The sequence below is a fragment of the Mytilus galloprovincialis genome, chromosome 9 (genome assembly GCF_965363235.1).
Source record: "Mytilus galloprovincialis chromosome 9, xbMytGall1.hap1.1, whole genome shotgun sequence".
NCBI lineage: Eukaryota > Metazoa > Mollusca > Bivalvia > Mytilida > Mytilidae > Mytilus > Mytilus galloprovincialis.
This window is the reverse complement of record NC_134846.1, coordinates 83638702-83654861: the sequence shown is the minus strand read 5'-3', so window position 1 is coordinate 83654861 and position 16160 is coordinate 83638702. Positions and strand designations below refer to the sequence as shown.

At 34.7% G+C, this 16160-nt stretch overlaps 1 protein-coding gene across 1 annotated transcript; it reads right to left on the bottom strand.

Moving 5' to 3' along the window:
• Positions 1-604: 604 nt before the first annotated feature.
• LOC143046174 (WW domain-binding protein 2-like) lies at positions 605-16091 on the bottom strand. Its single transcript, XM_076219216.1, has 7 exons — positions 15932-16091; positions 13041-13143; positions 8354-8492; positions 5176-5268; positions 4388-4531; positions 3876-3974; positions 605-3228 (listed from the first exon to the last, which is right to left on the bottom strand). Exons 1-7 carry the CDS (start codon positions 15985-15987, stop codon positions 3104-3106), a joined length of 759 nt encoding a protein of 252 aa, XP_076075331.1. The 5' UTR covers positions 15988-16091; the 3' UTR covers positions 605-3103.
• Between the last annotated feature and the right edge of the window lie 69 nt (positions 16092-16160).

Genomic DNA, 16160 nt, shown 5'->3' with positions numbered 1-16160 from the left:
GATATCTGCCAAACAGACATACACACCTTACAACCATTCCATAAACCAAATACAGTAAACCTATTGCTCATAGTACATTTTTTACTTAAAAAACAGACCACAAACACAAAAACTTCACATTGACCAATGAACCATGAAAATATGGTCAAGGTCAGATGAAACCAACAAGAATGACATGTACTCATTACAATCTTTCCATACATGCATACATCAAATATAGTTGACCTACTGCTTATAGTATTTGGGAAATCGACCTAATCATGTAATTTTAACCTTGGTCACTGATCCATAAAATGAGGTCCATGTGAAGTGAACTCTGACTGATGGACATGAACAGGTTGCAAGAAACCTATATACCATATATAGTTATCTTATTACTCTATAATAAGTGAAATTCACATCACACAATAATCAGTCACTGAACTATGAAAAGAGTTCAAGGACAATGAACATATGATTGATGAAAACTTGGTAACATAACTGAGTTCTTTGCATACAAGAAAAGAAGAATCCAGATTATCTACTCTCTGCAATATTTTGCTAAAAACAAATTGTTTATGCGGCCGCTGCTGGATAATAATATCTATGTCTAACATAATACAACTTTTGTTTTATATTTTTATTATTCATGATACATTACACAGAATGAAATTACAACAAATTTCACCCTTCAATACATTACAAGTGTTCATAAACATTATAAATGTTCAAAGGAAAAAAAACCTGCTTACAGATATTAATGTTTTCAAACCAATATAAGTTATTGTTTTATCTTTTTTATGTTTGCTTAATCTTAGCTGTCAAAGAATGTTAATATGATACATCACTAAACTGGTATTGTGATGATATTTAAAAAGTTTAAACAATTAATTCAATTATATGGATTTATTTATTTTTTCGTGGGTATCAATTTTCGTGGATAAAGGAAAACTTGTTTCTTCATGGATATTAAATTTCGTGGTTTTGCCAATGTCTACATACAAGCCTAAGAAAATTTGTCATTCTTTGAACATTTAATTTCGTGGTTTACCTGTACCAACGAAATCCACGAAAATTTGTATCCAACGAATAACCAGATGCTCCGCATGGTGAAGCTTTATACGACCGCAGAGGTCAAACCCTGAACAGTTGGGGCAAGTATGGACACAACATTTAAGCTTGATACAGCTCTGAATTTGGATTGCGATTAAATAGTTGACACATCATAGGTTTCTGAAAAAGAATGAATGTGGTCTAAGAACTTAAACTTAAAAACTTAAAAATTTTAAATTGGACATTTACCTATTATGGTCCAATATCAAAAATCTAAATACATGGTTAGATTCAGCATATCATAGAACCCCAAGAATTCAATTTTTGATGAAATCAAATAATGTTCAATTTTAGACCCTTTAGACCTCAATGTGGACCAACTTGATAACCGGGCCCAAATATTAAAAATCTAAATATATGGTTAGATTCAGCATATTGAAGAACCCCATTTATTCAATTTTTGTTGAAATCAAACTAAATTTTATTTTGGACCCCGATTTGGACCAACTTGAAAACTGGGCCCATAATCAAAAATCTAAGTACGTGTTTAGATTCAGCATATCAAAGAACCCCAAGAATTTAATTTTTGTTAAAATCAAACTAAGTTTAATTTTGGACCCTTTGGACCTTAATGTTGACCAATTTGAAAACAGGACCAAAAATTAAGAATCTAAATACACAGTTAGATTTGGCATATCAAAGAACCCCAAGAATTTAATTTTTGTTGAAATCAAACAAAGTTTAATTTTGGACCCTTTTGGCCCCTAATTCCTAAACTGTTGGGACCAAAACTCCCAAAATCAATCCCAACCTTCCGTTTGTGGTCATAAACCTTGTGTTAAAATTTCATAGATTTCTATATACTTATACTAAAGTTATTGTGCAAAAACCGAGAAAATTGCTTATTTGGGTACATTTTGCCCCTCATTCCTAAACTGTTGGGACCAAACTCCCAAAACCATCCCAACCTTCCTTTTATGGTCATAAACATTATGTTTCTATTTTGCGGTCATATAAAAATGAATCCAAAGTACATACTTTATTAACTTGGAGATAAGTACATGGAATGTTTTTAATTGTGAAATAGTAGGTAAGACATAAAAGATTATCCTTCACTTTCAGTCAAAATGTAACAAGTGAACGAAAAAGGCATTGACTGCATGTAAATGAACAAATATAAAACTATATACAATAACCATCCATTAACAACAATAGCATATCTATAACAAATAAATTATCGTCCAGACTAATAATTTAACAAGTTAATTCAAAACAGAAAAGTCCTCTCCAAAAATACGTCTGATACCATCACAGCACAATAGAATTGACTATAAATGCAATACCGTACATATTAATATCACATATTTCTCTATCCATGATTGATAACTAGGTTGCAGACATTTAGAAAAACAAGGAGAGGACTACACAAGTTATACTGTATAAATACACTAACAATATCTTATGGTGAATTAACAACATGAAGTAAATAATGAACTAAAGTGTTATTGTGTCTGATGTCAATTTAAATATTCAGGTGTTTAAAAATTTTGGATTTAACAAAAAAAAAAATTGGCTTACCCGGTATTATAAATCTGATTGAATATAGCAATTCACAGAAAAATAAGGAAACACAAGAATTTATGGACTTCAGATCCGCCACCACCTATAATCCTTCAGTTTTTTTTTATGAATTAAATGAACAAAAACTATAACTTCTCTTATCTGTACATCATACTGTGGGTTCATTTATTTTTGTGGGTACCAATTTTCATGGTTTCAGTAAAACTTGCATATTTGTGATAATTAATTTTGTGGTTTTGGCAAAGTCTGCATACATTCATTCAGAAAATTGGCAATTCGTAGAATATTTCCCCTGTACCCACGAAATCCATGAAAAATTGGTAACATTTGAATATAAATGAATCCACAGTATTCATTTTAATGAAATTACTTATTCATTTTGAAACCTTGAGAGTTTTATGGTTCAATTTTTTTTGTTTTGTTCCATTTCTGAAGAAAATTAACCTTATACATTGTGTGGCGTGTTTACAGGAGAATGTTGAAGTTAATGTTAGTTATATTTCTTGGTGGCATCATCATAAGAAGGCGGACATGATGGCGGTGTTACCATGTGTACATTGTGTGGTACATTGGGATTATAATAAGCACTGGCAGCAGCCTCTCTTGCTTTCTCATCTGTAAATATAAGGGGAAAAAATGTTAAATGCTAAATGGATATAAGTATGTGTTATAAATTGTAAAGCTAGAATTCTATGAGCATAGCTTACAATTTTAGGCCTTTTATTACTCTCCCTATTCCAGATGAACATGACTCACAGGGGAGATAATAACGTCTGTCCTTAACTTTAAAATATTACAAAATATGTTTTAATCAGTTTCAAGTAAAGGTGAAAAAAAAGTTTTCTGTGTCCCTATAATCTTTAATCTAATTTGCAAAAAACAGTTACATAAATTCATTGAAATAATAAGATTGATTGATTGATTGTAGGTAGTTAACGCCACTTTCAGCACACTTTGCTTTATCATGGTGGTCAGTTTTTATTGGTGAAAGCCAAAGTTCACAAAGAGAACCGCGAACTTTTGGCTGGAAAACCTTTTTTCTGAGTCCACTAAGCTAGGAGTCAAGCATACCTGCACAAGCCATGTTGGAACTTACAACTTTAGTATTGACAGGCTACTTATAATTAGAGTATAAACATCAAATCCACTTCACAAACGTGAATTTTTACATTGACCATTATAATAAAAGAACATTATAGTAGATCATGTTTCTCATAATTAAAACAGAATTAGAACTATTGCATTTTGTTAATTATATATACCTGAACCGTATCCATTGGCTTGGTATGGTTGAGGTGGTGGTGCACTTGGGTCAACTCCTGGATAGGGTGGGGGAGCCTCAGTCATATACACATACTCCGCTAAAATAAAATATCATTTTTCACTATTGTAATTTGAATGAAAATGATATTTATCCCATGTCACATTATTCATTTATAAAGTTGGAGCTATATTTTAAATTAAATTTGCTTGTATCATAGAAAATTATTTGCTAACTCTTTGTCTTTAGCAAAACATTTACTTAGTTTTATTAATATAACGAATGATTGTAGTAACAGAATTCCAAAAATTATCTATTGTATGCCATTGATCATTAAAGTATCAGATAGTAGAATGTATGATTACTTATTAAAAGTAGTTAGGTCATGAAACAGGAGGAAAGAATTAATACAGCATAATATCAACTTCATTTTGAGCTATAGATGGTACAGCATTCAATAGAGTTCTGCTTTCTGTTATGGTGAAGAGAGAGCTCTAGAATACCAATACTTACGTGGTGGAGCTGTTGGGAATGTCTGGTAGGGCACCCAATCATAATATCCGTTCTGTGGGGGTGAATATGATGGGGGTGGGGCTTGGTAAAAATTGCCCTGGGGTGGCATATATGGTGGAGGTTGTTGTACTCTATTCCTTGATGCTGAAAAGAAATTGTTACATATTATAGTTATAAACGAAGGAGATGTGGTATGACTACCAATGAGACAACTGTCCATTAGAGATCTAATGATATCTATAGATATATTGTGGATTCATTATTATTCGTTGATACCAATTTTTGTAGATTTCATGGGTACAAGGGAATCACGAATTTAAAATGAAATACTAATTTTCTTAATGAACATATGTAGACTTTGGCAAAACCACGAAATAAAATCAATCAACAGTAAGCAACTTGTTGGTTTCTCATAATTATTTAATGAAGAAAAAGTATTGCTGTTCTTTGTTGTTTTTTTTTCAAATTCAAATCTTTTATAAACAACAGATCATTACACATTTATCTCCCTTTGACAAACAGAACTGTCCTATCCTACACTTGGAACGATTGATTGCAGGCTTCACACAGCTTTTTCTAACTCAGCAGCATTATACCTATTCATACAGAAATGTCCTGTCCTGCACTTTTAACTAATGCTCCCAGCATTCACACAGCTTGTCTACCTCAGCATCATTTCACGCATTTATCTCCCTTTGACAAACAGAACTATCCTGCACAGTTTGTACTCTATACAGGTTGTCCCAAATCTTAGACATGAAAAAAAGGTACCACCCTTTTTATCTTACCTAATTGTCCAGCTTTCAACATAGCTTGTCCAAATTCTATTGCACCTCCATTGTTGAACCATAACTTGATCTTTGCTTGACCTTCCCAATTACCTATAGAGATTTAAAAAATGTTATATTGTTGTTGTTTTTCAATTTCAAGCAAGTATGGTTATATTCAATTTGATTTATGGTTTATAGAAATAGAAACTGACACATACAAAAGATAAAACTTGACTTTGTGACATGTTATTATCAAATTTTGAAAGTGTCTGACACAATCCTACAAATGACAAAGAAATTGTAATTTAATCAATTACATTGAAAGTAATCAGACCCATATCTGCTTCTGGGATCAAAACAATATCTCTTAGAAACTTTAAATTAGTGTTTCTGTTTAACAAGAAAAGGTTACCTTATATATGTAGGACTCAAATCTATGGTGGGTTCCAAATCTATGGCAGATTCCTAATCTATGGCAAATGTGACGTCATGCCATCCCAAATCTATGGCAGATTTTTAACAATCCTAATCTATGGCAGGTTTTGAAATTTCCTAATCTATGGCGGAATTTTTTTGTTTTCAAATAAATGGCAAATTTTGTGCAAATAGGAAAACAATACAGTACATATACAACCAATGACTGGTCTTAAACAAGTGGAAATATACGACGACGGGAGCATGTCTATAAACATTTGTGAATAAACATTCCATAATGGTCAACTAAAAAATTTCGTAAATGATGAATTCATATAACTTACTACTAGACTTAGAGATTGAAATGATGAGCCCCGTAAAAAAATAAACATGTTTTAATCTGTGCATGGTACCTGTTTAACCCATTCATTAAACTAACTAGTAAGTCCCGTAACAAACAAGAAGGTAGGTTTTATATATATAAACTAGAGGCTCTAAAGAGCCTGTGTCGCTCACCTTGGTCTATGTGAATATTAAACAATGGACACAGATGGATTCATGACAAAATTGTGTTTTGGTGATGGTGATGTGTTTGTAGATCTTACCTTACTAAACATTCTTGCTGCTTACAATTATCTCTATCTATAACAGTACTTTCTGTGGAAAATGTTATTGAAAATCTTCAAATTTTAAGAAAAATTGTTAAAAATTGACTATGAAGGGCAATAACTCCTAAAGTGGTCAACTGACCATTTTGGTCATGTTGACTTATTTGTAGATCTTACTTTGCTGAACATTATTGCTGTTTATAGTTTATCTCTATCTATAATAATATTCAAGATAATAACCAAAAACAGCAAAATTTCCTTAAAATTACCATTTCAGGGGCAGCAACCCAACAACGGAATGTCTGATTCATCTGAAAATTTCAGGGCAGATAGATCTTGACCTGATGAACAATTTTACTTCCTGTCAGATTTGCTCTTAATGCTTTGGTTTTTGAGTTATAAGCCAAAAACTGCATTTTACCCCCATGTTCTATTTTTAGCCATGGCGGCCATCTTGGTTTGTTGGCCGAGTTACCGGACATATTTTTTTAACTAGATACCCCAATGATGATTATGGCTAAGTTTGGTTAAATTTGGCCCAGCAGTTTCAGAGGAGAAGATTTTTCTAAAAGATTACTAAGATTTACGAAAAATGGTTAAAAAATGACTATAAAGGGCAATAACTCCTAAAGTGGTCAACTGACCATTTTGGTCATGTTGACTTATTTGTAGATCTTACTTTGCTGAACATTATTGCTGTTTATAGTTTATCTCTATCTATAATAATATTCAAGATAATAACCAAAAACAGCAAAATTTCCTTAAAATTACCATTTCAGGGGCAGCAACCCAACAACGGAATGTCCGATTCATCTGAAAATTTCAGGGCAGATAGATCTTGACCTGATAAACAATTTTACCCGTGTCAGATTTGCTCTTAATGCTTTGTTTTTGAGTTATAAGCCAAAAACTGCATTTTACCCCTATGTTTATTTTTAGCCATGGCGGCCATCTTGGTTGGTTGGCCGGGTCATCGGACACATTTTTTAAACTAAATACCCCAATGATGATTATGGCCAAGTTTGGTTTAATTTGGCCCAGTAGTTTCAGAGGAGAAGATTTTTCTAAAAGATTACTAAGATTTACGAAAAATGGTTAAAAATTTACTATAAAGGGCAATAACTCCTAAAGTGGTCAACTGACCATTTTGGTCATGTTGACTTATTTGTAGATCTTACTTTGCTGAACATTATTGCTGTTTACAGTTTAACTCTATCTATAATAATATTCAAGATAATAACCAAAAACAGCAAAATTTCCTTAAAATTACCATTTTAGGGGCAGCAACCCAACAACGGAATGTCCAATTCATCTGAAAATTTCAGGGCAGATAGATCTTGACCTGATGAACAATATTACCCCATGTCAGATTTGCTCTAAATGCTTTGGTTTTTGAGTTATAAGCCAAAAACTGCATTTTACCCCTATGTTTTATTTTTAGCCATGGCGGCCATCTTGGTTGGTTGGGCGAGGCACCGGACACATTTTCTAAATTAGATACCCCAATGATGATTGTGGCCAAGTTTGGTTAAATTTGGCCCAGTAGTTTCAGAGGAGAAGATTTTTGTAAAAATTAACGCAGAACGACGACGGACGACGATGACGGACGCCAAGTGATGAGAAAAGCTCACTTGGCCTTTCGGCCAGGTGAGCTAAAAAAGGATAGATGAAAATGAACAGTTTGAACTTTCACATAATATCATTTCATTGTTAATACATTTTTTCTTTTCTAAAATCTCCGGTACTGAAAACAGCGGTGTCCCTATTCATTGTGGGCTTTGGCTGGTGCAGCACATTTTGACCCTCTTTCTAATAAAAGGTCTCAACTTCCTTTAAACCACCAGCAAATTGTTAAAGAGGGAAATACATTCATCTGGAATGGTGTTCAAATCTAAGCGGCGGGGACGATGTAATATGGCGTTATTCAATTGTGACGCTATGAAAAAGATCTGCCATAGATTTGGAGAAAACAAAAAATTGCCATAGATTTGATTTGTTTGACGTTTGTAACGTCACACTTGCCATAGATTAGGAATCTGCCATAGATTTGGAACCCGCCATAGATTTGAGTCCTACATATATATAATTACAACTTCTTTCATACTTGCAATACATTAATGAATAATTTGAAAAACCCATTTAACCTTTGAACTGAACATCACATTGATACCTACCTCCCTGTTCTGCATTAACTTTGCCTTTTATATAATTGGCACCAAATATAGGTTGTTCTAGCTCCACCTCCCTCATACACATAAATGGTATACTGAAGGATTTCAACATGTCTGATGAACTGTTGTTGTTAAAAATCACCTAAAATCATAAAGAAACAAACCTAAAACAAAAGCATCTATAAATGGCCTGTACGATTTTTGAATATTTGAAAAGTTATTTACCAAATAATAAAACTGTAAAAGAAAAACAGGAAATACCAATAGTATTAGCCTGTACACCAGAGTGAACAGACCACACAAATCACCGATACCAACAGTATTAGCCTGTACACCAGAGTGAACAGATCACACAAATCACCAGGAAATACCAATAGTATTAGCCTGTACAGCAGAGTGAACAGACCACACAAATCACCAGGAAATACCAATAGTATTAGCCTGTACAACAGAATGAACAGACCACACAAATCACCAGGAAATACCAATAGTATTAGCCTGTACAACAGAGTGAACAGACCACACAAATCACCAGGAAATACCAATAGTTTTAGCCTGTACAACAGAGTGAACAGACCACACAAATCACCAGGAAATACCAATAGTATTAGCCTGTACACCAGAGTGAACAGACCACACAAATCACCGATACCAATAGTATTAGCCTGTACAACAGAGTGAACAGACCACACAAATCACCAGGAAATACCAATAGTACTAGCCTGTACAGCAGAGTGAACAGATCCCACAAATCACCAGGAAATACCAATAGTATTAGCCTGTACAACAGAGTGAACAGATCACACAAATCACCAATACCGATAGTATTAGCCTGTACAACATAGTGAACAGACCACACAAATCACCAGGAAATACCAATAGTATTAGCCTGTACACCAGAGTTAACAGACCACACAAATCACCAATACCAATAGTATTAGCCTGTACAATAGAGTGAACAGACCACACAAATCACCAGGAAATACCAATAGTATTAGCCTGTACAACAGAGTGAACAGACCACACAAATCACCAGGAAATACCAATAGTATTAGCCTGTACACCAGAGTGAACAGACCACACAAATCACCAGGAAATACTAATAGTATAAGCCTGTACAGAAGAGTGAACAGATCACACAAATCACCAGGAAATACCAATAGTATTAGCCTGTACAACAGAGTGAACAGACCACACAAATCACCAGGAAATACCAATAGTATTAGCCTGTACACTAGAGAGAACAGATCACACAAATCACCAGGAAATACCAATAGTATTAGCCTGTACACTAGAGAGAACAGATCACACAAATCACCAGGAAATACCAATAGTATTAGCCTGTACAGCAGAGTGAACAGACCACACAAATCACCGATACCAATAGTATTAGCCTGTACACCAGAGTGAACAGACCACACAAATCACCAGGAAATACTAATAGTATAAGCCTGTACAGCAGAGTGAACAGACCACACAAATCACAAGGAAATACTAATAGTATTAGCCTGTACAGCAGAGTGAACAGACCACACAAATCACCAGGAAATACCAATAGTATTAGCCTGTACACTAGAGTGAACAGACCACACAAATCACCAGGAAATACTAATAGTATTAGCCTGTACACCAGAGTGAACAGATCACACAAATCACCAGGAAATACCAATAGTATTAGCCTGTACAGCAGAGTGAACAGACCACACAAATCACCAGGAAATACCAATAGTATTAGCCTGTACACCAGAGTGAACAGACCACACAAATCACCAGGAAATACTAATAGTATTAGCCTGTACACCAGAGTGAACAGATCACACAAATCACCAGGAAATACCAATAGTATTAGCCTGTACAGCAGAGTGAACAGACCACACAAATCACCAACACCAATAGTACTAGCCTGTACAGCAGAGTGAACAGACCACACAAATCACCAGGAAATACCAATAGTATTAGCCTGTACAACAGAGTGAACAGACCACACAAATCACCAGGAAATACCAATAGTATTAGCCTGTACACTAGAGTGAACAGATCACACAAATCACCAGGAAATACCAATAGTATTAGCCTAATCAACAGAGTGAACAGATCACACAAATCACCGATACCAATAGTATTAGCCTGTACACCAGAGTGAACAGACCACACAAATCACCAGGAAATACCAATAGTATTAGCATGTACAGCAGAGTGAACAGACCACACAAATCACCAGGAAATACCAATAGTATTAGCATGTACAACAGAGTGAACAGATCACACAAATCACCAATACCAATAGTATTAGCCTGTACAGCAGAGTGAACAGATCACACAAATCACCAGGAAATACCAATAGTATTAGCCTGTACAACAGAGTGAACAGACCACACAAATCACCAGGAAATACCAATAGTATTAGCCTGTACACCAGAGTGAACAGATCACACAAATCACCAGGAAATGCCAATAGTATTAGCCTGTACACCAGAGTGAACAGACCACACAAATCACCAGGAAATACCAATAGTATTAGCCTGTACACCAAAGTGAACAGACCACACAAATCACCAGGAAATACCAATAGTATTAGCCTGTACAACAGAGTGAACAGATCACACAAATCACCAGGAAATACCAATAGTATTAGCCTGTACAACAGAGTGAACAGACCACACAAATCACCAGGAAATACCAATAGTATTAGCCTGTACACCAAAGTGAACAGACCACACAAATCACCAGGAAATACCAATAGTATAAGCCTGTACACCAGAGTGAACAGACCACACAAATCACCAGGAAATACTAATAGTATAAGCCTGTACAGCAGAGTGAACAGACCACACAAATCACCAGGAAATACCAATAGTATTAGCCTGTACAACAGAGTGAACAGACCACACAAATCACCAGGAAATACCAATAGTATTAGCCTGTCCACCAGAGTGAACAGATCACACAAATCACCAGGAAATACCAATAGTATTAGCCTATACAACAGAGTGAACAGATCACACAAATCACCAGGAAATACCAATAGTATTAGTCTGTACAACAGAGTGAACAGACCACACAAATCACCAGGAAATACCAATAGTATTAGCCTGTACAACAGATTGAACAGACCACACAAATCACCAGGAAATACCAATAGTATTAGCCTGTACAGCAGAGTGAACAGACCACACAAATCACCAATACCAATAGTATTAGCATGTACAACAGAGTGAACAGACCACACAAATCACCAGGAAATACCAATAGTATTAGCATGTACAACAGAGTGAACAGACCACACAAATCACCAGGAAATACCAATAGTATTAGCCTGTACACCAGAGAGAACAGACCACACAAATCACCAGGAAATACCAATAGTATTAGCATGTACAACAGAGTGAACAGACCACACAAATCACCAATACCAATAGTATAAGCATGTACACCAGAGAGAACAGACCACACAAATCACCAGGAAATACCAATAGTATTAGCCTGTACAACAGAGTGAACAGATCACACAAATCACCAGGAAATACCAATAGTATTAGCATGTACACCAGAGTGAACAGACCACACAAATCACCAGGAAATACCAATAGTATTAGCATGTACAGCAGAGTGAACAGACCACACAAATCACCAATACCAATAGTATTAGCCTGTACACCAGAGAGAACAGACCACACAAATCACCAGGAAATACCAATAGTATTAGCATGTACAACAGAGTGAACAGACCACACAAATCACCAATACCAATAGTATTAGCCTGTACACCAGAGTGAACAGACCACACAAATCACCAGGAAATACCAATAGTATTAGCATGTACAACAGAGTGAACAGACCACACAAATCACCAATACCAATAGTATTAGCATGTACACCAGAGAGAACAGACCACACAAATCACCAGGAAATACCAATAGTATTAGCATGTACAACAGAGTGAACAGATCACACAAATCACCAGGAAATACCAATAGTATTAGCATGTACAGCAGAGTGAACAGACCACACAAATCACCAGGAAATACCAATAGTATTAGCCTGTACAACAGAGTGAACAGATCACACAAATCACCAGGAAATACCAATAGTATTAGCCTGTACAGCAGAGTGAACAGATCACACAAATCACCAGAAAATACCAATAGTATTAGCCTGTACAACAGAGTGAACAGACCACACAAATCACCAGGAAATACTAATAGTATTAGCCTGTACAGCAGAGAGAACAGACCACACAAATCACCAGGAAATACCAATAGTATTAGCATGTACACCAGAGTGAACAGACCACACAAATCACCAACACCAAACAAAAAAAAAAGAAATATGTATGACAAAAAATAAATAGAAGACACAGTCCATATAGCCGTACTATATATAAAACCTTATTGTTATCAGTTAATTTAATGTGGAGTTCAAGTCCATAAGACATGGAAAAGGTAAAATGGACACAAGTGGTATTATCAAGATCAAGACTACAAGTTCTGCTGAGAAACTCCTTACCATCAATGTTATACTTTTGGAAATTGCATTATTGAAGATCAGACAATGGCTTTATTTAGTGTTTATTTGGATTACTGAACAGAAAAAGAATAAAATCCTTTTTTGATGGGTGATAATGATAGTACATGTACACCATACCACTTTTAAAATGACTCCTCAGCCTTATTTCAAATGTTATACTTACTCTGTGAGTGGTTAAATAAACTGTTCCTTTTTTGTTGCCTTTAAAATGTGGTAGTTTGACCCCATCAAATCCCATCTCCACTCCATCACAATATAGTAAAATCCTGCAATGTATATAATAAAATATTTCTAAATCAGAAGTTTTTTATGTAAAATTATTGGTAAAATTGCTTGTCACATTTTTGTTTTGTATTTTAGTAACAATTCTATTGTTTGGATTTTATACTAATAAAATTCTTATTCTTATTCTGTAATCTTATTTACACCCTTTAAGTATTCTGTCCTTGTTTTGCTACATGTAGGTTTAGATATCTGTTAGAAGGTTTAACATGTTTAAGGACATATACATGTATGATAAATGCATTATAATAACCATGATAACTTATGGTATGTCGTCCAGAATCTGCATGATCTGTCTGTAAATATGGGCATTTCAGGTCTCTTGTTTATGACATATGCATTTAATTAATTACCAAATGTAAATGTGACTGATCACTAAGTTGAGTAACAAAACGGACACCTTTAGTGGAGCAGGAACTGTTGATCATTCAAAGATCTTGAGTTCACCCCTGGTTTTTAATGGAATTTTGGGGAACAGACAAACAGTAGAGATATCTGATCTCTTGGTAAAAGTCTGGACTACTTCGACAATTCTGAAGCCACCAAAATTAATCATTAATTTTTAGTTTAAACTTTGCTATGGTTACCAGAGATTTGTTTTGGAGGTTGAAATCACCCCTCTCATCATGACGCAATAGAAAAACCTTCAGCTTTGACGTTTTCATTTGTATGACGTCATGTTTTGAAATGACGTTAATGCGCCAAAATCATTACTGGAATTTCGCGGAATTTTAATTTATTTTGTTTTTGTCTATTTTTCCGTTCTCTAAATGTGTAAATTCTTTTTGTTATGCGTCAGAATCAGAATAAATGTTCTGTAGGGTTTTTATTCAATTGTAATTGTTGACACAGCGAAATCCACAACCGTTTACCTTAGGTTACGATACATGTGGATTTACGTGGGAGGCATATTTAAACAGCCATTTATGTACATCTTGGAGTCTGCGCTAAGTATAGATATATCGAGAATTTTATCACGGTGTTGTTTACAAAGCGAAAGAAGCACGTCATATTAGAATTTCGTATTTTTCATTGCTTTCGGCAGCCATTTAATATTTTAGTGTAAACTACTGATCGGAATCGGACCAGATATGACAAAAATCCGCATTTTACGATTATAACTACATATCCACAAATGGCACAGTAGACAGAAAACAATACCTAACGAGAAAACTAAGCATTAACAGACTATTTATTAGATAACTTTGTGAAAAATATATATATATCATTTTGATAAAAAGAAACAACTGGGACCATGAACCAATATATTTGATAGACATGATAAAGAAAGTTTTTTAATTTAAATTTTATTGCTATATGATACTTTCTCTTTCCTTTTTTTTTTTTATTATAAGAACCAGTGTTTTTTTCCTACACATTTAGTGCAATTGTTTCTGTACACATATATTTTTATTTAGCCCAAGAGGAAAAAGATAATTCTGGAACTATAAATGAATAAAGAAAACATAAACTGAAAATACTGTTATCATGGTTTTAGTTTAATTGTATTCTCAGTTATGAATTCAACAATATAGATACAAAGGAAAGGGTAGAATAGAATATTGTATTCACCAAAAAAGGGCCTATAGCATACAAACAATATAATACATTTTGTAATAAACAATAAAGTATATAACAAAGGAAATACTGGAGCATTACCACGATGCGACAAATTACATTGAAAAAAATACAAATTATTTTTTACGCCAAATGTGATGCTATCCAAAATTTCTGGGGAGAACACTGTCATGTATTTAAATTTCCAGCGCACCAAGTCAGGATCGAACCTGGGCCTTCAGCACTGTAGCCATTGGTCTTAAGCACTAAACCACCAACCCACATTGTGAATATACAATACCAATACACTCTACATGGACACATACTCGAACCAGTTGATAGTGCCAAGTACTTGGGAGTTTCAATATCAAACAATCTCTATGGAACAAACATATCAATAGTGTTACAGCAAAGGGTAACCAAACACTTGGGTTTGTTAAACGAAACCTAAAAGAATGTACAAGGAAAGTAAAGGCTGCTGGCTATACAACACTCATGCGACCTGTCATAGAGTATGCTTCTACTATATTGGACCCAACCAACCAAGCAAGCATCAACACACTAGAACTCATACAGAAAGAGAGCTGCTAGATTTGTCTGTAATGACTACACATCATGCACACCAGGGTGTGTCACTACAATGTTAGAGGACCTAAAATGGGACACATTACAGACAAGACGCTGTGACAACAGGCTATGCATGCTCTATCATATCCAGAATGAGCTGATAGACATCAACCAGAGTACTTACCTCAAAGGTGGCCACAGTAGAACTCGTGGAGGACACAAGTTTTACCAACAGAGTCACCAGTGATGTCTACAGGAACTCCTTCTTTCCATGAACAATCATGGAATGGAATACATTACCTGCCAGGGTTGCTGAAGCGGTATCAGTTGAAGATATCCGCTCAGGGCTACAGACAACACATTAATACCAGACTGAACGATTGTACATAATTTTAACCGTAAAAACCTGATTTTATTGTAAATACTGTATATAGCCTTAGGGGACTAGATATGTAATGTCACCACAGGTAGTCCCGCAGATGAAGAAGAAGAAGAAATGTGGGTTTTTTATTTGACTTATGATTATGATTGCCCCTTTATCTTTGCCTTGGTGTATAATATAGAATACAATTCAATAAACTGTTTTCTGAATTTCATAAAAAAAAATATGATTGCAATTCTATTCTTGTTTACTGTAGGTCAATATACCGTTCGCCAGCATATATCAAAACGCCTCCATGGGCATGTGCTGTGTTCAATGACATTATTTCTTTTCAAATAATGTTATATTGCGTTCTACGCTGTTTTCACCAAGAAGTAATGAATAAGAATCACTTGTCAGTTGACGTAATATAAAAATCTCTTGACTGTACGGGTTAAAGAAATATAAAATCTAGAAAACTCCGAATAGATTAATCTTTTGGTCTTTAAAACGTTT

Coding starts and splice junctions, on each gene's coding strand:
- LOC143046174 (XM_076219216.1), bottom strand. CDS start 15,987: ATGTCATTGAACACAGCACATGCCCATGGAGGCGTTTTGATATATGCT. Junction 5,269..8,353: donor AGTTAATGCAGAACAGGGAG/GTAGGTATCAAT, acceptor AAATCTCTATAG/GTAATTGGGAAGGTCAAGCA. Junction 3,975..4,387: donor ATTCCCAACAGCTCCACCAC/GTAAGTATTGGT, acceptor ATTTTATTTTAG/CGGAGTATGTGTATATGACT.